The sequence below is a fragment of the Balaenoptera musculus genome, chromosome 1 (assembly GCF_009873245.2).
Source record: "Balaenoptera musculus isolate JJ_BM4_2016_0621 chromosome 1, mBalMus1.pri.v3, whole genome shotgun sequence".
Lineage (NCBI taxonomy): Eukaryota > Metazoa > Chordata > Mammalia > Artiodactyla > Balaenopteridae > Balaenoptera > Balaenoptera musculus.
Window position 1 is genome coordinate 4,768,409 of NC_045785.1, and position 22,415 is coordinate 4,790,823.

General features: G+C 42.0%; 1 protein-coding gene across 5 annotated transcripts in view; it reads left to right on the forward strand.

Annotated features, from left to right (window-relative positions):
* The window catches only part of CAMTA1 (calmodulin binding transcription activator 1), an 875,067-nt gene that overhangs the window by 26,118 nt on the left and 826,534 nt on the right, over positions 1-22,415 (forward strand). For 4 of the 5 annotated variants that reach the window (XM_036854334.1, XM_036854351.1, XM_036854413.1 and 1 more), the window contains 2 exons: positions 417-486; positions 5,523-5,641. In XM_036854334.1, coding sequence (XP_036710229.1) covers positions 417-486; positions 5,523-5,641 — 189 coding nt within the window. The remainder of the gene's footprint in view (positions 1-416; positions 487-5,522; positions 5,642-22,415) is intronic. The other variant, XM_036854359.1, reaches the window with a different exon arrangement.

The window sequence follows — 22,415 nt, forward strand, 5'->3', positions numbered from 1 at the left end:
ACTTTATTATGTGTTTCCTACAAACAACATTCTCCTCCATCACCACAATGCAGGAATCAAAGTCAGGAAATGAACACCCAGACTTCGCTACCGTCGAATCCTCCGAGCTCTTCCGGTGGTGCCAGTTGACCCAGTGCTGACCTTGTAGAGAAAGGCCCCGCGGGGACCCTGGGTGGCACTTGATTGTCTCCTCAGCCTCCTTTGATCCAGAACAGTTCTCAGTCCTTTCTGACTTTCATGACCTTGACGTTTGTGAAGACTATAGGCCATTTTGTGGAATGTTCCTCAATTTGGATTTGTCCGATGTTTCCTCATGATTAGATTCAGGTTTTGCATCTTTGGCAGGAATATCACAGAAGAGCCAGTATTTATCTTTTTCAAAGATTAGTTTTACATTTTATTTTCTGTTTCCTTAGAGCGTTTCCCAAAGTGTATTCTGCGGAACTAGCACCTACTGTGTTCTCAACACCGTGCCACCTATAGAAGGTAGGATTCGAAAGCTTTTGACTTACAGGAAGGGGTGGGCTTGGCAGTGAGAGTAATTCCATCCTTGTAGTGCAGCAAAGCCTGTGATGAGGAGTGAGAAGACCTGGGTTCTGCCTTTAACTTGCTGTGTGATCTTAGATGAGTTACTTAATCCATCTGGGGGTAGCAAAATAATACTCCCCTCATAAAGTTTCTGTGAGGATTAAAAAGGCAAAGGGTTTAATCATATGGAAAACTCAGAGCACTCTGCAAATGTTAGATATACTAATACAACGATTCTGTAATTCTAGTGTCAAATTCTGGGTGACTTAAGAGTAGGAGCCTTGTGGTATTGCGGGAAAAGCCAGAGGTAATGTCTGAATCCCATTTGAGCCACTTACTAGCTGTAGATCTTGGGCAAATTAATCTGAACCTCAGGTTCTTCATCTGTAAAATGGGGGTGATTATGCCCAGACGGGTTATTGTGAGGATTAAATGAAAGAGTACAATGTAAAATCCTTTCTGGATGCCTGATATAGAGTCCCATAAATGTCTGCTCCCTCATAAATAGTAGGAAATAAATGTACTTGATCACGTGTAGCTCAGACTGAAGTTGAATGGGACGAAGCAGGAGAGGATGCCCCAAACCCAAATTGACGGCAATTGATCGCAAGGCTTCTGGGACTCGCCACTTTATCTGCCCCCACCTACATGTTTTTAGATTGAAAATATAAAATTTCAGGTAAATAGTGAGAAGTTTATTAAACCTGAGTTTGAGTTGACCTAGACCTGGGTCAGAGGTTTGGTAATACGATTGACAGGGAGAGGGTATCTGGCCACCTAAAAATAGAAAGGGTAAGATTTGATGATCACACGCACTCTAAGAAGAGGAAAGGGGTTGTGAAATAGCAAAACTAGTTATACTTTTCTATTAAAAAAACTTATTATTTTTTTTAACCTTTAAAAAATCTTCTGGATAATTACAACTGAGTTTAATTCATTTTGGAGAATTTCTTTCGAGAAGAATAGGAAGAAATCATACCAAGCCTTGGCACATAGTTGGTGCTTAATTAATATTTATTTTGGGTGGATAGCGATTTGAAGGTCTTAGATTAGTAATGGCAGTATTTGCTGCTGTGAGCACTGTGCTGACTTGAATTTAACAATATGCGCTTATGTTTTCCTCAATCAGTTCCTATCCTACTAATTAACTCTAAGCACATAATAATTAGAGCTAAACAGAAAATTGTAGCGCTTCCTTTTAATTTTACCACTCCAAGTTGTTGATCAAATATATTCCCAGTAAGATTTAGCAATTTGGTACACTGTTAGACCAACTTACTTTGAACAGTTTGTTCTAGAGGTTGAGAGGTTAATCATAATCAACTTGATTGAATAACAGTGTTTGTAATTATTCACAAAACCAAAATTATTGAATTTTTATTAATTATGAATCAAAATAAAATGGATACATCATTTCCCGGTTAGACTTAATACAGTTATGATTTACCTTGTAGAAGTCAACAGTGTGTTCCAAGGAAAAGGTCAAATAAATTTCTTTGGATTTAAATGAAGGATTTGGTAATGTGAAATCTCAGATTTAGAAATAAAACATGAAAATAAGAATTCTGCTTTTTGCCTAATTAACTAAGTGAATGAGCATTCTCGTACATTTTAGAAAGTTTTAGTTGAGTTATACTATGCCTCTAAAGTTATTATTTGGAAAATATTTGAAGGTTGACTGGAAAAGGTGGTTCATTCTCTGGAATTAATAGCTGTCAGCCAAACAAATCATCTGTCAATTTCAAGAGCTTCATAAGTTATTTTTATTGTGAAGTAGGTTAGAAAATTATTTTGTGAAGTCATGTATCAGACACGCATATTTTGCTAGATAATGATAGTGAAGTGTTTTACTGTATTTGGTTGACACTTCCATTTTGCAGTGTCAGAGTTTAACTCTCTGGATTTAAATACTGAGATGCAGTTGAAACCACTGTATAACTTACTTTTAACATTAACTCAAGATACTGTTGGAATCCTTGTACTGAGACAAGGATTTAAAAACTGGTACATGTGTTATCTAATTATGATATCAATTATAGTTACTCCAAAAACATTAAAAAACATTTAATTAAACAACGTAATTTTATACAGTATAACCATGTGAGCAGTTGTTTTCTAATGTGAAAGCAAAGTTACTCTTTATTCCATTTTAACTAGAAAAACTGAAATTTGAAAATACGAGTTTTAACAGTTTGGCTGTTTCAATTCCTGATATTCTTTTCCCAGTATTAAAACTGCCCTCTTCATAATGCACAGTGGGAAAATTTACCCGTTGTTATGTTTCTTAAAAACATCCAATTTATATACAGCATGAACCTAAAATTCTGGAAATAGCACAGTTTAAAAACTGATTAAGGGGAACCCATTGGCCTGTCATACTTCTATTCCTTTTGAACCCATGGCTGCACATCCCCATAAAGTGCTAAATTTAGAAACTTGATTGAGACAGTGCTCACACAGCTATTCTCCTTTTCCTCTTTAAAAGCCTTTGGGCCGATTCACCGCTGCCTGATTTGGTATCAGAGTGGAAGACAGAAGCCTTTTCTCTAGCAGTTAGTTGTGCTGTTGAGAAGAGTGCTTGCTCCCTCTCTCCCTCTCTCTCTCTCTCTCTCTCTCTCCCTCTCCCTCTCCCTCTCCCTCTCTCTCTCTCTCTCTCTCTCTCTCTCTCTCTCTGTCGCTCTCCCCCTCCCCCCTCCGTCTCCCTCCCTCTCCCCACCCCCACACACACCCCCACACACACCCACACACTCACTCATATGCTTCGTATGCCGAAGGACAGCTGGGTTCTTCAAGGAGGCTAAAAGGACAGATGATTAATATCAGGTTGTGACCACAAATATAGAAATAGAAGCTGGGGTTTCATATTCCATTCATTGTCAAAATTATACGTAAATAGTTTTTTAGGAGCTATGACTAGTCATGTACTATTCAAAGTAAGCCAATTGATTGAGCATCTAGCATAGTACTGTCTTCGTAGAAGGTACCCTGTAATTGGTAAATATCGGAATTGAGTATAGATTTTAGAATTTTTTCACCTCTACTTTGAAGATTATACACATCAGGGGAGATTTTTAAAGAGCAGAGTAAAACCATTTTAGGGAAAGAGAGAAGGGAGGTAAAGGCTCATGTGATTTGGTATTGTGCACTGTAGAGTTTTATGGCCCATGGTACCTCCCTTGGGAGGGTGAAGTGCAGGGAGCATGCATAAGCACATAAAATTACAAAGGTTTTCTAGTGTGTAATTAATACAGAACTTTCTATGAACTTGCTTTTAGTTAAACCCTTTTTTTTTTTTGGTTTCGTAGCAAGGTTTTTTAAAAGTTTAATTTTATCTTGCTATTAAATTAAAATTTTGGATTCTTAAAAGCAGTCAATTTTTAAGTTTTTCAAGTTTTTATACTGCTTATAGAAATAGAGGATAGGCATTATAATTCAACGGGTTGTGTAGTTCATGGGCCAGAAAAGATTTAATATGCTAAAACTCTCAAGTTCTTCCCTATAGGAAGATGTAGTAAATTTTTTAGATGTTATTTCTATACCCAGTATTTCCCTGTTAAGATCTTTTCCTTGAGAAGAAATGTGTTCATCAGATGAAAAGTGTTTGGAGAAGATTTTATTATGACTGTAGAAGTATTTTTTATTCTTTTATGTTTTTCGCATGTTCAAAAAACAGCCTGTGCTAAACAAAATTGTAGTAAATGACTGGAAAAATATACTACTGTATTTCACTTTCAACATTCTTAACTAATACCTGTATGCCTATATAAGGTTGTTTAATTGTAAGGCATTTAAAATTACTGAATGTGACAGTAAATTCTCTAGGGATCTATGCCTGGAGGAGAATTAGAGATTATCTCATTCTCCTTGATTTGGGAAAGCTGAAAATATTAAGTAACTTACCCAAGGTCACACAATTAGAAAGTAGCAGAACTGGGCAAGAATCCTGGGCTCTTGACTTGGAGTCCTTTTTTACCTTACTGATATCAGAGTAAGTTATGTCACCTGTGACTTTCTGGAGCAAATTCAGTCTTCAGTATTTTAATGTATTGCTCCTTAGTACCCAGTTATGCATTGTACCCTTTGGATGCTGGGACTTCCATTTGGCATTAAAAAAAAATTGGAGTGAGTAATTTGAAACTTTGACCTAAATGTGTCAAACCTGGCAAGAAATTAGGAGCCGGGCAAAGGGACTTTGTTAGAGGAATGAAACAAGAAATGATATGTAAATAAATAAGTGAAGGAAAAAAGGAAAAGATCTCTTTTAGAAAGTATCAGGGAGACTGATTATCAGATAGACATACCATCTAGTCTGAAAGTAAGGAGCTTTTCCCTCACTGATTTAGAAGAGTTACGTTTTGATGAAATACATTAATCGTATAGATATATATGTAAATCAGATTAATTAAAAGTGTATGTTTTTAGATTTAGGCTAGAAAGGCCAGCCTCTCTGTATTACCTAGGTAGGTAACTGGAGGTTTAAATTCCTTATATGTATAAGATTTGTAATTTTCTTTGGAAAGGATAAGTCTCATTTGTATTCTAGGGGATGAAGTAGTATTAGTTTATCAATAAAGTAAGCAGTCATATTTTATTATAATTCCTCTTTTCTAAAAACCTTAAAAACGTTTTCAGCTGTTAATAGAAGATTTCTCGGTGTTGTGAGTTTAAATCATTTTGTAGTTTTGATGTACTTCATGGAAACCTGGTGAAAGAACCTTTAAAAGCAACGTTCTGTTTATGGGCAGCTGCTGGGGTATTCCCTGTTCATTTGCTCGCCATGGAGCAAAAAGCTCAATCTTATTTTAGAGCCTCTTGACCAGATTCCTGCTGCCATCTATCTGATAAGTGTGTAAATGAGTTTTGTTAACTAAGAGGAATAATGCTCTTGGTCTCCCAGTGACTAAAACTCAGCTGCTGTTTCTGACCTTGCCAGTGTACTTAACAGGAGATTTTCTCTATGATCTTCTCTGAATTTATTGTTTTCTTCTTTATAGATGATCATGGGAACAGCAATAGTAGTCATGTAAAAATCTTTTTACCGAAAAAGCTGCTTGAATGTCTGCCGAAATGTTCAAGTTTACCCAAAGAGAGGCACCGTTGGAACACTAATGAGGTAGATAAATTTCTATTTTTAGGGGTACAACTTTTTTTAAGGGCAAACTCGCTAGGTCATTTTGCATAGTACTACTTTATATTAGCTTTAAATTCAAAATATTGAACTAGGAAATTGTAAATGAGAAGAATACTTAATTTGGATTTGACAGAAACCAACATGTTTTTTGACCTATCTCTGATCTGCTTGGCTTGTGTTGAAAAATATCAAATGTGCACGCTGACTTACTAAGGTAGCATGAGTTTCTGTCTTTGTGTTTTCTTGCATTTTGGTGTGTTGCATTTGGTGGTTGACTCTGTTCGCATCTCAGTTAAACCTTAGTTCTTATGTTGTCATGAATTGATAAGGGTACAGCTCCAGTGTTCCACAGAATGTGCCATGTCTTGACAATGTGAAGTTTCTGTAGAATTTGGAAGGGCAGGGTTCTTATTAGCAAAATAGCTCTTGTCCTCTGTGATGAAGAAAGTTTGCGTGGAGAATTAACTGGTTTACCTTAACGATAGGAATTTGTATTAAGAATGAAGGCTGTATAGTAGGTTGTTGATCTGACATTCAGTTAGAAGGAAGATTGATGAAGTAGAGTGAATCGGAGTTTATTTTGTTGGATGATGTTTCCTTTTTTGGTAAATCTTAATCTGGAAGTCTTAATATTAGGGGTGGATTGCTTTGTCATCTTTTTTATTTTGAAATCTGACTATTTCAATTTAGGGTAATACCCATTTAGTGTGGTGATGAGAATTGGGTCTGTGTCCATCATGCTGGGAATTCTATTCCTTTAATTCAAATGGCTGGGGTTATTGGTTTTACAAAGTTGGTCTCAAGCAATTCGTGTTGCTGGTTCAACATTTATTAATACTTCCAAGTTAAGTTATAAATATAACACCCTGCCCTGTACTGGGCACTCAGTTTTGTTAAGATACAAGAAGAAAATAGTGCTGCCTATTTACCCTTATTTTTAAAAAATTGTTTTCTCTAATTCTTGACTTACAATGCTTTTGTTTTGAGTTATAAGAGGTTATGTGAAAGTCTCTTCACTTATCCTAGTTTACAGAGTTAAATACTCACTAGAACCTCATAGTTTTGTTACCTTGTCTCAACTGATTTTAAACTTCTTTTAAGGTATGTATATTTTGATTATTTGAATAAATTATATTTCCCCCCTCAGACAGAATACTTTTGTTTTGACAAACAGCTAGTTGGGAGGCCTGTTGTTTTAATCAGTCATCTATTAACTGTTTCAAACATTTTAGACATGAAAGCAAAGTAAAGGTGCTGAAAATTAGTCCTAATCATAGATCATTACTCTGTCAACAAAATAGTACAATTTGGGGGCCATTCAGTAAGTCAAAACTAGATCATGAAATATTAAAGAACTCAGTAAGTTTCTTAGTAATCCCTGAAACAGGATTTGATACTATGTTATTATACATTAGTTCCAGTTTTTTTATAAATGTAACAAAACATATAATTTTTTCAGTGTTATCTTTTTATGTAATTGGCAATTTATTTTAATTATGACTTGAAATTATATTTGAAACCAGCAATTGCTTAGTGAATTAAAGTTAGTGGTCTTAAGAGTCTTACGAAGCTGGGGGTAACTGTCAGGAATTTAGTTGGTAGATTATTTAGATGAGTGGTTTCAAAACTTTTTTGGAACTTTTGAGCACAGCCCTTCAACTTTCACAGATTTGTTTACCTGTAAATTATTTACATGTTCCACCTTACTAATATTTTAGATACATTATGAAACACCCAATAAGGAATTTTTATAGAGGACAAAATTAAGAGGCAGATAAGAAGTCACTCTACATTTTCTTCTAGGACCCAGTACACCTAGCCCCTCGGAGACCACTGGTTTAGGTCCCTGTGTGGCTTAAGTTCAAGTCCTAAGAGGGGAGACTGCATCCCCTTCCGACCGGTGCAGTGTGAGACTGGGGTCTGAGAAATGTGGGGTGTTTGCACGAGCTGTCACTGCTGCTGAAATGTGGGTAGAAGAGTGTGTGCTCCTGTGGAGGGCGGGGGCGTGGCAGGGGGGCTCGGCTGGCAGGGGCCAAGGCACACGTCCTCTTCCCTTGCCATCGGTTGTGCTTTCGGTGGTCTGCCTGCCGAAAACCAACAAAAACTCCTACGACAGAACTGAATTCAAAGGTTGGCCCATATTTCTGTGTGGAGGACTTTGGCTTTTTTTTTCTTGTTGATTTTTGGCTTTAGGAAAAAAACGGGAATCTTGGAGTGACAGCAGGAGTTGTTAATTCTGTAAGGTGTTACGTGGTGATGGTGACATGTCATTTTTTTTTTTTTTTACTGGCTCAGATAATAGAAACAAAACAATTAGTACTCCCGTGAAAGTACTTGCTTCTCTCACCTGGCTGGGTTTGGCATTTTCCCATGTCTTTCAGCCTGCCATCCTTAATGTCGCCACTGAGACCTGAAGGAGGTGTGTCGCAGTGGGGCTTTGTGGCCCCGTGTGAGGTGGAGCATTGCCCGTGGAACCTCTTCAATCGCTCAGGGAGTAGGGTGTAGCCACCCCGCTTTGCGAAGGGCCCGCCCTCCCCCTGGGGTTGGGGTAGCTTGCCGTGTGCTGGTGGAGGACCCCGTGAAGGAGTCGGCTGGTATTTAGGAGCTGTGTTGTACAAAAACTACATTCCTGTTGATCCCACTTCCTGGGACCAGGCACTCGCACTGGGAGGGGCGTGTGGCACAAGCGCAGTTGCGAGCACAGCCGACGTGGGTGTTTTCCATCTCACTCTGTGCACAGCATCTGTTCGCCAAGTAGACTGGCGGCCGGGGTTGCCTGTATGAGATGTCAACTGTCATCTTTCTCTGTCGCCCGTGTTCTCTCTCTCTCTCTGCTGGGTGTATACAGTTGAGTTCCTGGGTATAATTTGACTCCTCTGTACTTTTGAGAGAGTCCCTTCCTCAGACCTGTGTTGTAACATCTGCGGTTACTTGAGAAAACCCACCGTGTGTACTGTGCGTGCGCATCTGTTGAGAGAGGGAGGGCGAGATGGTGCCCTTTCACGTGTCGCCGTGTATCAGCGCCCGCTCCCTGCTGGTGACTGGGTGCTGTGTATCGTTAGTTCTGAGCCTTCTAATGATATTGTAATGTTTCCTTTTACAGATGAGGGAGTGTGGGTAGAAAGTGGTGAAATAATTCGGTCAAGGTAGCACACTTGACAGGGCCTGTCTCTGTCTGAGCTTCATTTCTTCTACGTTGCTGATTAATTCTTGGGAACATTCATTCTACTGTGTGTCGTCTAGGCTTTGAATTAAAGACGCATAACCCTTAACCACATTAGCGTACCTGGCAGATCCATTCTGGAGTTTAGTTTCAGATTAAAAAGAGTTAATATAAGATTAGTATTGTGGGTTCACGTGCAAATTTGGTAAAGCTGAAAGTCACTGAAAAGGAAGACTCTTAGAAGACAAGACAGATTTTAGGGCCTACTTAAGCACTTTTAACCTTTTCTAACTCACTGGAATAAGTAAGATCTCCTGCCCTTCTTGAATGTTATTTGCAATTGCAAAATAACTGTTGTATCTAAAAACAAATCAATTTTAGATTATGCTTTCTCAGCCATAAACACTCTTTTCCCAGGTTCTGAAAACAATATGGAGATGGTGATGATGGTCATTATGGCAGCTAACATTTATTGACCATCTACTGTATGCTAGGCACTGTTGAGTTCTTTCTGTGAATAATTACATTTACTCCTTGAACTAATACTATGAGGTAGGTTTTGTGATTATTCTTACAATATAGATGAGGAAACTTGAGCCATAGAGATGTTAAAGTAGCTGAAAGTGGTGGCCTTGGAAGTCCGAGCCTATAGCCTGATTTTGGAGTCCATACTTTCTACATTTCTGTCCCAAAGAATGATTTCAAATAAGACTTTTCCAAGATCTCGTGCTGTTTAGTGACTTCTAATCCTTTTGTTTTATTCATTTGCTTCTTTTTTCATTTTGCATTTTCCAGTATTATACGTAAACTTAATGTATTTTTTTCTGAGGATTAAAAAAAAAAAGTAGCAAACACTCATTTCTTAGGGAAGGAGTTTTGATTCTTTTTTTTTAAAATTAATTAATTAATTAATTTTTGGCTGTGTTGGGTCTTCGTTTCTGTGCGAGGGCTTTCTCTAGTTGTGGCAAGCGGGGGCCACTCTTCATCGTGGTGCGCGGGCCCCTCACTATCGCGGCGTCTCTTGTTGCGGAGCACAGGCTCCAGACGCGCAGGCTCAGTAGTTGTGGCTCACGGGCCCAGTTGCTCCGTGGCATGTGGGGTCTTCCCAGACCAGGGCTTGAACCCGTGTCCCCTGCATTAGCACGCAGATTTTCAACCACTGTGCCACCAGGGAAGCCCCCGGAGTTTTGATTCTTAATAATGAATATTCACATGTGGGCTCTGGATGAGGAAGAAAATATATTAAAAAACAGAAATTTTGTACCTGTGCACAACTGGAGGGTTGATAGGCTTGATTTTTATATCCTGGGCAGGAGAGAAAGAATGTATTAAACACAGAGCACATTTGTTAAAGAACCAACTCTTAACTTCATAATTAGTTTGGTATTCACATCTTCATTAGGTGAACTATTATAATTTTCTGCATTTTAAGTTAATATTTTTAAGGCCCAGAGCCAGAAATAATTATGCTAATGCAGCTTTCTGATTACACAAATGACTACTTCATAATTACACATATTAGTGCTCCATATATGTTGTCCAGACTGAAATTCCTTTTGTTTAGTCATTAATTAGCTGTTTGACTTAAAATGTAACTACTGCATTCCCCACTTGCTGGATCTGGATTTCAAATGGCATTCTTCCAAAGCCAAACTAATGCAGCACCATGAACCTTTTCTAATGAAAATGTTCTCCTTACATATGTTCAGATCATTTTTGTGTGCTGCTATTTTTGAACTATTAATGCTCTTTCTTTTGTTTGTTTTCCCTCTAATACAAAGTTCCTCCAGAGTAAGCAAACAAAAAAGAATTCTAGTTTGTATTGATCTTAAAGAAAGTTGCAGCACAGGTTTGTAGTTAGTGGTAGCTTCAGAGATTTTCATGTTAAATGCATTTTTTTAATGGTAAAAATGTCTGTCGAGGGAGCAGTACCACATATAGACTGATGCATTCTCAGACGTACCAGAGAAGCTGAAGAAGAAAAACTCCTTGAGTATAATGCTTTTCAAAGGGAGAGAATTACCCTTTTAAATCCTGAATACTTTTTTCCCTCAACTTTTTATATTCAAGTAAGAAAAATGGACTTTATGACTTTGAAAATTATTAAATTATATTTCATTTCAGTTATTTTGTTTTAACAGCAAGAAGCCACCTTACTTTAAAAAAGTTTTAGAATCATTTTTTTGTACAGGCATATATTCTTGAGTATTTTTATATTTTTAATTTTTGTCTGTATAACTTATAAAGTCATAGATTTAGGGCTGTAATTTTTTCATTGATTGGTTTTACTAGTGTATTTACGTATTATCTTTTTGAAACACAGACCCACATGTTTTGGGGATCATTTAAGACTCTTCAAATTTCCAAGATGTGAGCTAAACTGAAAAGTATTTTTATACTCTGATTATAAAGGTGAGTGAGATATTTTGGTAGTGTTAAGGGTTTGACTGGTCCCAGGTCATTCTCTGAGGCCAGGCAGGTCTTTTCTGGTTAAATCACAAAGAGGAAAATGCACATATGACCCACAACACACAGAGCCAGGTTTTAAGAGTGAAAGCGTTTGATTTTTGTATATGGTACCAAATTTGTAATTAAATGTTAATTTTGTAGCAGTTGGATTAACCATAATTCCTCAGTTTAGCTTAGTATGAAGTGAGGTAAATGGATACTGAGATCCAAATGAGCACAGGCCTGTTTGTCAGACAGCCTGCGTCACCTTGGCATTGGTGGCAGCAGAGGTGGCAGCAGAGGGTGCATTGGAAAGCTGGGGGCAGCACGTCCTTCCACGTCAGAGAGGGGAGACAGGAGAAGAGAGATCAATACGGATGGCGTTTGGCTCTGAGGAGCAGTAAAAGAAGCAGATCTTACCTGCAGAGAGTAGGGTAGTGTTTATAAAATTTGAATAAGATGTTAAAGAAATTCTTATTTAAAGGAAGAACATTTCTGTAGAACCAGCACAGTTTGACCTAAACTATTTTTATTATATTACTTCAAAATGTAGCACATAGAAGAATATTTGGCCCATACTCAGTGTTCAGTAAATATTTGCTGAATGAATGAAATATGGAAAAACACAAAAAACTCAGGATAAATTTCTTAATTCTTAGAATTCTTCTGTGAATATAAGTATAAAACTCAAATAGATGTATACATTACATAAAAGAAACCACAAAACTAATAAAATTTATATTAAGAACATTAGTTCAATGCAATGGATGATGTTTTGCCCAAACTAAATTGTCTTTTGCAACATGAATATAACCCTGACTGTTCTTAGGCAGGTTCTTTTGAATTTGGCGCGTGGCACTACTGTGTGCCCTGCAGTTATCCCGCCCCTCCCCGACTGAACTAGTCATAAACAGCTTTTTGCTCAGCAAGCCTTTCTCTAAGTCTGTCATTAGGCCTTGGTGCAAATATATCATTTAGTCTTAAGTTCACTTCTGGTTTTTCTCATTAGTCCAAGAACAACTTAAATGACACTACTGGGTACCCCTGCCACTGTAATTGCAAATCACAGACTTGAGCAATGAATTTGCATGTTAGAATATATTTGTTATGGGTTTTACTTTTTCAGATTGTGAATTAAGATGTGAAATGAAAACTTTCTTAGTGAACGCAAGGATCACTGATGTCTTGGAAAGGATACAGAGTTGGTAGGTTAGAAACAAGTATAGTCTTGGCTCTGCCCCCAGTCAGCTGAGTGTTAGGTAAGATACCTGCTAAGCCTCTTTTGTGTCTTTGGTGGTCGTGTGAGGTTATGCTTTGAGACCTTTAAAGATTTGTCTTAAGCCCAGCTCTCCAGTTTTGGAGGCTAGATCACTGTTGCTTCCAGAGTTGTTTGAGAGTGCCAGCTTGGGAGTTTACTTTTTTTAAAAAAAACAACAACTCTTAATCATCCTTTCATTTATTTTTATGTTTAAGGTGTGCAATTCAGTGGTCTGTAGTATGTACACAAAGTGGTGCGCCCATCACCACCATCTAATTCCACAACATTTTCGTCACCCTCTGGGGGTTTTCTGTCCCTCTGGCCTTGGTGGAGTCGGCACCTTCAAGGGGCAGGCAGCCTCTCTTCAGGGGGCTGCCTGTTCTTCTTTGGTGTCTTCTCCAAGTTTTCATACCCGTCTAGCACTGGAGTTGACAACTGAAGAGACTGTGCTTTTACCCAGGTCTTAACGTATAGCGCTGTCTCCTGACATTGTTTTTTTAAAATGTTAAAGCGCAAATGAGGATGCATTTTGGACCCACATTTTTTAAGTTGGATGGTAGGGGCTTGTAGAGTTTTCAGTTGCATTAAAACTCTGTATATTCTGTGAACTCTTTATCGATGGGTTGTGTGGGGATAAAAGAGCCCACTGTTTTCAGTAATGTTGGGAGATTTTGGTGGTGGTGATTCCCGTGAGGAGAAGCTGAGCCCCACTGAAACGTCAGCTGAGACAGAAGAGGGAAGAACACCTGGAAAGGCTGGCATTCTTTAAAAAAATTTTTTTAAAAAAATTTATTTATTTTTGGCTGTGTTGGGTCTTCGTTGCTGTGCGCGGGCTTTCTCTAGTTGCGGTGAGCGGGGGTTACTCTTTGTTTACTCTTTGTCGCGGTGCACGGGCTTCTCATTGCAGTGGCTTCTCTTGTTGAGGAGCACGGGCTCTAGGCGCGCTGGCTTCAGTAGTTTTGGCTTGTGGGCTCTAGAGCGCGGGCTCAGTAGTTGTGGTGCATGGGCTTAGTTGCTCCGTGGCATGTGGGATCTTCCCGGACCAGGGCTCGAACGTGTGTCTGCTGCATTGGCAGGCGGGTTCTTAACCACTGCGCCACCAGGGGAGCCCGGCATTCTTCAGCTTAGTGATTTTCAAGCCGAGCTGGCGTCAGAATTACCTGGAGGGCTTGTTAGAACCCAGATTGCTGGGCTCCACCCCAGCGTTTCTGCCCTAGTAGGTCTGGGGTGGGGCCTGAGAATGGGCGGGTCTAACACGTTCCAGGTGAAACTCATCAAGATGAGGCATCCCAGCCTCCCGGACATGTATTCTGAGCAACTTCACTTGGCTTTAGTCTCAGCTTTGCTACCCCTCAACCACTCAAGTATATTTCAGTGTGCTTTGGCTATATGGGATGCAGTTATGCTTTGTAGAGTCTTTTTCTCATGTCTCATGTGCCTAGAAGTCAGGAAATGCAAAGTTATTTTTTGGGTATTTACCTGAAGTAATATAGGGAGCCCTTTTTAAAGTATGGGTGGCAGTGGTAGGGGTATGTGGAGGCATATTCCAATTTTTGTGACTTTTTTTTTTTTTGAAGAGGGAGCATGAAGGATAATCTCCACCCCATCCCCTCCTTCCATCTCCATTTGGCCCAGATAGCTGAAAACAGCCAAACCCTAAAGCTGACAGCATCTACCTACTTACCTACCTACCTGTCTACCACCTTCCAGTCTTTTTAATACTACCTACCAAATGTTTCTAATGATAAATTCTGTTGTCTTGGTGATTATGAAATTCTGTTGGAGATTTTAAAAGAAGTTCCTAAAAAAATAACCTGTTTTCTGGTTTTAATGCTTTTTAGAAGCCTGGGGGAAAAAAAGAAAAAGTGCAAAAAGAATTCCTTTCTAGATGGATGAGAAACCACAGATGGGCTGGGGTGAATGTGATGAAAGATAAGTATGTGTTTGGGAGAGTGTTTTCTCTGTTAGGGAGAATTTTATGGGCAGGATGTGTGGATTTCATGGAGCTTTCTCATATGCTTCAGTGGTTGTGTGTTCTCTGGTCTGGTGAAGGGTGTAGAGTTGAAATAAATGTAACATTTAAAGAACTTGCTGTTTACATTTGGGGAGAAATGTGGAAAGTTGGAGAAGCTCCAGCTCTGGGGAATTGAACAGGGTTTAGTGGATGTGTGTGCACGTCCAGGTCGGGCAGCTGCGGTAGAACCAAGGTGGAATTCTGAGGCAAGCTTCATTTAGCACTGAATTCACTTTACTGGGATTTCAAAGGAGTTGATGGAAAAAAGGGAAAGGTTCCTGTGTCCAAGAAACCAGGAAGCTGAAAAGTAGCTTGACCTGGGCTGGAAAGTAGAGCCACCTGAGCCTGAAGTTAAAGTGAGCAGGTGCCTGAGGGGCTGGGCTCCAGGTATAGTCACAGCCGAAACCCTTGAACCCAGGCCACGCCTTCTATTTTTTGCTGTTTTTTATTATTAAGACTTAAGTTTTAGAGTGGTTTAAGGTTCACAGCAAAATTGAGGGGAGAGTGCAGAGAGTTCCCATACAGCCCCTGCCCCCTCCTTTGTGCACTCTCTCCCACTGTCAACATCCCCCACTGGAGTGGTACCTCTCTATAGTCAGTGAACTTAGGTCGTCGACACATCATCATCATCCAGAGTCCATGGTTTACATTACGGTTCACTCTTGGTGTTGCACATTCTGTGGGTTTGGACAAATGTATAATGACGTGCATCCATCAGTGTAGTTTCATACAATGATTAGATTAGTTTCACACGATGACTTGATTAGTTTTACTGCCCTAACAATCCTCTGTGCTCTGCCAGTTTATCCCCCCAGCCCCTGGCAACTGCTGATCTCTTTATAGTCTCCACGGTTCTGCCTTTTCCAGAATGTCATAGAGTTGGAATCATACAGCACGTAACCTTTTCAGATTGGTTTCTTGCACTTAGTAATCTGCACTTAAGGTTCCTCCATGTCCTTTTATGGCTTGGTAGCTCATTTCTTTTTAGCGCTAAATAATACTCCATTGTCTGGGTGAACTGCAGTTTATTTATCCGTTCACCTGCTGAAGGACATCTTGGTTGCTTCCAGGTTTTGGCAATTATGAATAAAGCTGATATAAACATTCATGTTCAGGATTTTGCATAGACATAAGTTTCCAGCTCCTTTGGGTAAATATCAAAGAGTGCAATTGCTGGATCGTATGGTAAGACTATGTTTAGTTTAGTAAGAAACTGCCAAACTGTCTTCCAAAGTGGCTGTACTGTTTTGTGTTCCCACCAGCAATGAATGAGAGTTCTTTTTGCTCTGCATCCTTACCAACGTTTGGTGTTGTCCGTGTTCTGGATTTTGGCCATTCTAATAGGTACATAGTGGTATCTCATTGTTGTCTTAATTTGCATTTCCTTGGTGTCATGTGATGTGGAGCATCTTTTTTTTGTTTTTTGTAAATTTATTTGTTTTTAAAATTTTTATTTGTTTTTGTCTGCATTGGGTCTTCATTGCTGCACGTGGGCTTTCTCTAGTTGCGGAGAGCTGGGTCTACTCTTCATTGTGGTGCGTAGGCTTCTCATTGGGGGGGCTTCTCTTGTTGTGGAGCACAGGCTCGAGGCACGTGGGCTTCAGTTGTTGTGGCACATGGGCTCAGTAGTTGTGGCTCGCGGGCTCCAGAGCACAGGCTCAGTAGTTGTGGCGCACGGGCTTAGTTGCTCTGCGGCGTGTGGGATCTTCCCAGACCAGGGCTCGAACCCGTGTCCCCTGCTTTGGCAAGCGGATTCTTAACCACTGTGCCACCGGGGAAGTCCCTCAAGTTGATTTTTGTGAAGGATGTAAGGCCTGTATCTAAGTTCACTGTTTTTGGCACATGGGTGTCCAGTTATTCCAACACTATCTGGAAGTGTTGGAAAGACTGTCTTTACTCCACTGTATTGCCTTTGCTCTTTTGTCAAAGATCAGTTGATTATGTTTACGTGGGTCTATATTTGGGCTTTCTATTCTGTGTTTCACTGATCTATTTGTCTGTTCTTTGGACAGTATCGCACTGTCATGATTATTGTAGCTTTGTAGTAAGTTTTTTTTTTTTTTTTTAAAGGATGCATGAAAGTGTTTTTATAGCTACTTTATTTATTTATTTTTGGCTGTGTTGGGTCTTCGTTTCTGTGCAAGGGCCTTCTTTAGTTGCGGCAAGCGGGGGCCCCTCTTCATCGCGGTGCAGGGACTGCTCTTCATCGTGGTGCGCGGGCCTTTCACTATCGCGGCCCCTCCCGTTGCGGGGCACAGGCTCCAGACGCGCAGGCTCAGCAGTTGTGGCTCATGGGCCCAGCTGCTCCGTGGCATGTGGGATCTTCCCAGACCAGGGCTCGAACCCGTGTCCGCTGCATTAGCAGGCAGATTCTCAACCACTGCGCCACCAGGGAAGCCCTGTAGTAAGTTTTGAGATCGGATGGTACCAGTCCTCTGATTTTGTTCTTCTCATTCAATACTGAGTTGGTTATTCTAGGTCTTCTGCCTCTCCTTGTAAACTTTAGAATCAATTTGTTGCTGGGATTTTGATTAGGATTGTGTTGAATCTATAGATCAAGTTGAGAAGAACTGACATCTTGACAATAGTGAGTCTTCCTATCCATGAATATGGACTATCTCTTCATTTATTTAGTTTTTTTAAATTTAATTCATCAGAGTTTTGGAGTTTTCCTCATATAGCTCTTATACATATTTTGTTTTTATACCTAATTCCTTTTTGGGGGGGTGTGCTAATGTAAATAGTATTGTGTTTTAAATTTCAAATTTCGCTCGTTCATTTCTGACGTATAGGAAAGTGATAGACTTTCTATTTTTAATCTTGTATAATTGCTTATTAGCTCCAGGAATTTTTCAAGAAGCCAAGCCCCCAAAAGAGAGACCATCATTTTGTGTGTAGCTCATGCCTGAAATAGTTCTCTTTTAAAGAGGCCAGTGGGTATCACTGTTGAGAAGGGGAAAGTCTCAACACAGAAGGTCAAGGACAAAGTGTTGAGAGGTCACACCCTCTTAGTGCGCTGTGTGGGGGACAGAGAAGCTGCCAAGAGGGAGGCTTTCCAATTGGACCTGGGGTTCTTATTTAGAAAAGGCTGCAAAAGGCTGCTTTTTCAGAAAGAGAAGGGGAAAAAACACTTAAATACAAGTTTAGAAAGAATTGAAAGGAAGGGAAAATGCCATCTGCTTCCCATTTCTGAGGAAGGATACATTAAAATAGCTTCAGATTAAGCAGGATCTATAAAATCGAGGTCAGAGTGTAGTCATTTCCCATTTTTCCTGACATGTCTTTAAACTATGTGGTGACAGGCTCCCCTTTCCTGGCATCAGAAGACCAGTTGTTAATGTGCATATTAAAGTTTTATTTTATTTTTGTGCTGTTGAGCAAAATTTAGACTTCCTAACTCTAATCATTTAAGAATCATTTTTGTTAAATGCTTTAATTATTATCAGTCAAAACTTTATATCTAAGCATTTTCCAGTAATTTTTAACAATCCGTTCCTCAGGCAATTCAGAGAACCTGCTGTGTGGTGATTACGTATCTTTTATTTCATAAATGAGGATAGTGAGACATAAGTGTTTTGGAGTTCGCATTGATCACCATCTAATATAGCGTGTAATTTACTTCTTTTTACTGTGTGTTGTGTGGCTTCCCTGCTAGGCTGTCAGGTCCTGGTGGACGGGAATCTTCATGTGCTCTGTTCACTGACGGATCCCAAGAGCTTAGAATTAACTTAGGGGCACCTACTGGGTGTTCAGTGACTGTTCCTTGAATGAATGAGTGCATGAAGAATCCAACAACAGATACTGTTAGGTCTCTACTCAAGTGTGCTGCTAATACGTCATCCCTGAGTGCGACAGCCCGGCTTAGTGATAGTCATTGGTGTCGCCAAACAAATCTACGGGAGCTGCCCCTGAAGAACTTGAGACCTAGAGCAGAGGGTGGGAATGGGTGCTCCCTGCACGCGAGCAGCTTCCCTCAGTCACGGGAGGGAGGCCTGACGCAGCGCTCACTTCTTTGTGTCAGACCCCGCGGTTCTCCGCGTCAGGGTGAGTGAGGGTGAGGCCGGAAGCAAGGCAGGAAGCCTTGGGGGAGGGAGGGCTTTCCCCACCCCCACTTCACACAGTGCAGCCCAGGTCGAAAGATGGCCAGGTCACCCCGAAGCCTGCCATCAGAGAGGAACAGCTGACTTTCTGATGTATGTCTCTTCAGACATTTTCCTGTGCCGATGCGGGCATATATTTTATTATTTGTTAACTCAGGATGGGTGTACTGTACATGTAGTTTTGTAGCCTGGCTGTTCTCCTAATATGTTGTGTATATCTTGGGCCTTTTGGACAGTGAGCCACAGCATCGTGTTTATTGACCACAGCATTCTGGTATTCCATTGGGTTTCATGCCTTCATTCATGCCTTCGGCAATATTTTTGAGGGCTCACATGTGCCAGGCACTGGTTGAGGGTGCTAAGGATCCCAGACAGACGAGGCTCCTGTTGTCATGCAACTTATAGTTTAGAAGGGAAGACAGTACACGGGCAAGTAAGTAGATAAGAATTTCAGAGAGTGCTAAGAAGAAAATAGAACAGAATACTGAGGTGTGAGCACGTGAGGTGGGTTGGTTGTGGAAGGCCTTTGTTAGAGGCATTTGAGCGGAGATCCGAATGATGAAGGAGGGCTGCTTGAGGATCTAGGGGAACATTTTAGGCAGAGGGAATAGAAGTGCAAATGCCCTGAGGCAGGAATGCATTTGGCTTGAGGAACAATATGGACAACATTGTGGCTGGAGCAGAGTGCACATCAGGAAGATGAGATCGGCAGGGTAGGCAGGGGCTGGATCCTGAAGTGCTTTGTAGGCACAAAGACTTGGAATTTTACAAGTAACAGGAAGTCATCGGAGGCTGAACTATCAGGAGGTGATAGGCATAATGTGGATTCTTTATTTTCAGAGCTGTTCTCTGGCTGCTCTGTGACTGACGGGGAAGCAGAGAGACCAGTTTGAGGCTGTTGCAGTAATTGGCGATCTTGGGAAGAGACGATGGAAGCAGTGGAGAAGGTGAAAAGTGGGGTGTGTTTTGGAGGCAGAGGTGTCAGGGCTCATGGGATTGGATATGGGGGGTGGGGGAGGAGAGATCAAGACGGGTTCCTCGTTTGCAGCCTCAGCTAGCGCACTGGTGCTGGTGCTCATAGCTGAGACGAAGGAGGCCGAAGGGGGCGAGGCGGGGGTGGGTCACGAGTGCTCTCCCGGGCTGTATCGACTGCAGATGCCTCTTAGACGCTGAAGTGGCTGTGCTGAGTGGGCCACCGTCTCGAAGCCTGAGTGAGGTCCTGTCTGGAGACATAAATTGGAGAGCTGCTAGACGGGATGAGATCACTCTGGGGCAAAAGATGGATGGAGAAGGGAGGAGATGAGCCCTGAGTGGAGCGGGGGGAGCCAGCCACGCCGGCTGCGGAGAGCCAGGGAGTAGCGGGGAACCAGGCAGGCGGGAGCCGGGAGCCGGGAGAAGGAGGAGCCCAAGGAGGCTGTATCGGTTTTCTATTTGCTGCTGTAACAAAATCACCACAAACCGAATGGCCTAAAGCCACGCAGATTTATTGTTAGAGTTCTGTAGGTCAGCCGTCCGACAGGGGTCTCACTGGGCCAAAATCGAGGTGTGGCCAGGGCTGCGTTCCTTTCTGGAGGCTCCAGAGGAGACTGTCCCCTGGCCTGTTGCACCTTCTAGAGGCTGCTCACACTCCTGGGCTCGGGGCCCCTCCCTCCCCGTTCAGAGCCATCAACGTGGGGCCTCTCCGACCCCGCTGTGTCGTCACTTCTCTTTCCCCGACCTGACCTCTCTCTTCTCCCTCTTCAGTTTTAAGGACCCCTGTGGTTCCATTGGGTCCACACAGATCGTCCAGGATCTTTTCCCTATTTTCAGGCCGGCTGATTAGCAACCTTAATTGTTCTACATTTACGGGTTCTGGTGGTTAGAACATGGCTGTCCTGGTGGGGCACTGTTCTTCCTGCCACAGAGGGTGTCGTCAGAGGGGACGGAGTAGTCAAGTCAGGCGAGGGCGGGGCCACCACCGCTGGGTTTGGGCACCGGGAGGCCCTTTGTCACCCCGTGAACGGTTCCAGTGGAATGTGGGTGGAAGAGCCAATGAGGAGAGGATGGCAGGTGCTAAGGGTTCTTCCGGCAGTTTTGCAACGAAGGAGAGAAAGTTGTGCCACCAATTCCAGAGGAGCAGCGCGGAGTGGGAGCCCTAATGTAGTGCCGAGGTGCGGGGAGGCCTCCCTGAGGCGGGCACGAGCGTAGTGTCTGTTGGGATAGGTTACCTGAATGAAGAACCCAGAGTCAAACCAAGACATGGTTTATAGAGATGAAGGTATCTGAAGAAAGAATTAATGTGGTTATTCTGAAATAAGAAGCAGACGTACTGATGACTCTCTGCTTGCCCCTGGGTCAGTGGGCAGAACCCTGGTCAGCGGCTGCGGCGCCTCACCACGTCACAAGCTCTGTCACCCCACGGGCGGTCGGCCACATTTCTGAAGTCAGCGTGGAACTCGTGCCTTTTATCCCTCGGGGACCGGCTGTGGTCTGGCCACGACTCAGTGCTTCAGTGAGAGTGTGTCCTATGTGCAGTGCAGAGCTGCAGTTGCTTCCTGTCCTTTCCTTACTTCATTACATTTTAATGACATTCATACCCAACAGTATTTATCGAACGCTAGGCTCTGGGGAAAACAGGGGCGAACCAAACAGATCCCTGCTCTGTGGAGCTTGCCTTCTGGAGGACCTGTCTCAAACGAATGGGTATATCCGAAGCTGTCATAAAGCTGTCATCTCCCTGGAGGCGAGGCATTAAGTCTGTGCGGTCCACTCTCTTCTGGAAATCTTGGGTGCTCTAGCCAGCTGGTGGACCCTCCGTTTACCTCGTTATTGTGGCCACCTGCTGGAGGTGACCCGTGTTTCCTGCTCCTTACCCACAGCTACCCACAGTTAGCCCCGCTTTTAGGAGCTAATTCCCTAATTCCCACTTACGCTCTTTCTCTGAGAGGTCTTCTTTTCCTTTCTTTCTTCCTTCTCCAGCTTAAATTCCAGAGTTCATAGTACATAATCACTCTCTTACAGGTACCCTTGACTTTCCTGCCCTCCTCTCCTCCTCCTGTCACATCGAGCTGGGCAAATCCCGATCCCGAATGAACCCTACCTGCTGGCTTCTCTGTGCCTTCACCCAAGCAGCTCAGTGTTGTTGGAGAAACAAGATAAAGAATCAGACTTCCGTCTCTCTGTAAATTCTTGATCCCCAGCGTCAAGTGGGCAGTGAGCACTACCCACAGTTTTGTGAGATTCTCCTCCAGCTGCGCGTGTTCTCATCTCCACAACCACGTCATACTGTCTGCATTCTTCATGCTAAACCACCCCTTCGCCATCACCACCACCCCACGCCTCTCAGCCCCTGAATCCCCCCCAACATTTAGCAAATAAAGGCAGCGGGTGCTCTAGAGCTTCCTGCCACCAAGCCGGGACTGTGTCTTCCCTCCTTCTGTCAGAGGCTGGTCTGTTCACATGAGCTCTGGACCCGGACCCTCTCCTCTCCAGGGACTTCAGTCCGGCGGTCGTTTTGTGTTCTCCTGCATCATCAGTCCCTCTGTTTCTACCAGATCGTTCTGATTCACGTACAGAGGTCTTCTGGGTGTGCCCAATCTGCAACAGAAACAACCTCCCTCTCCATCAATAGCCCCATTTAAAAATTCTCAACATCAGAACTTCTCAAGAAAGTAATCCACATATTTCTTCCACTTTATCGGTTTCCAGTTATTCTTCACCTATTCCTGTCCCCCCTCCCTCCCCTGCCTGAAACTGCCCATCTTTTCCAACATCATACAAATTACCAAACCCAG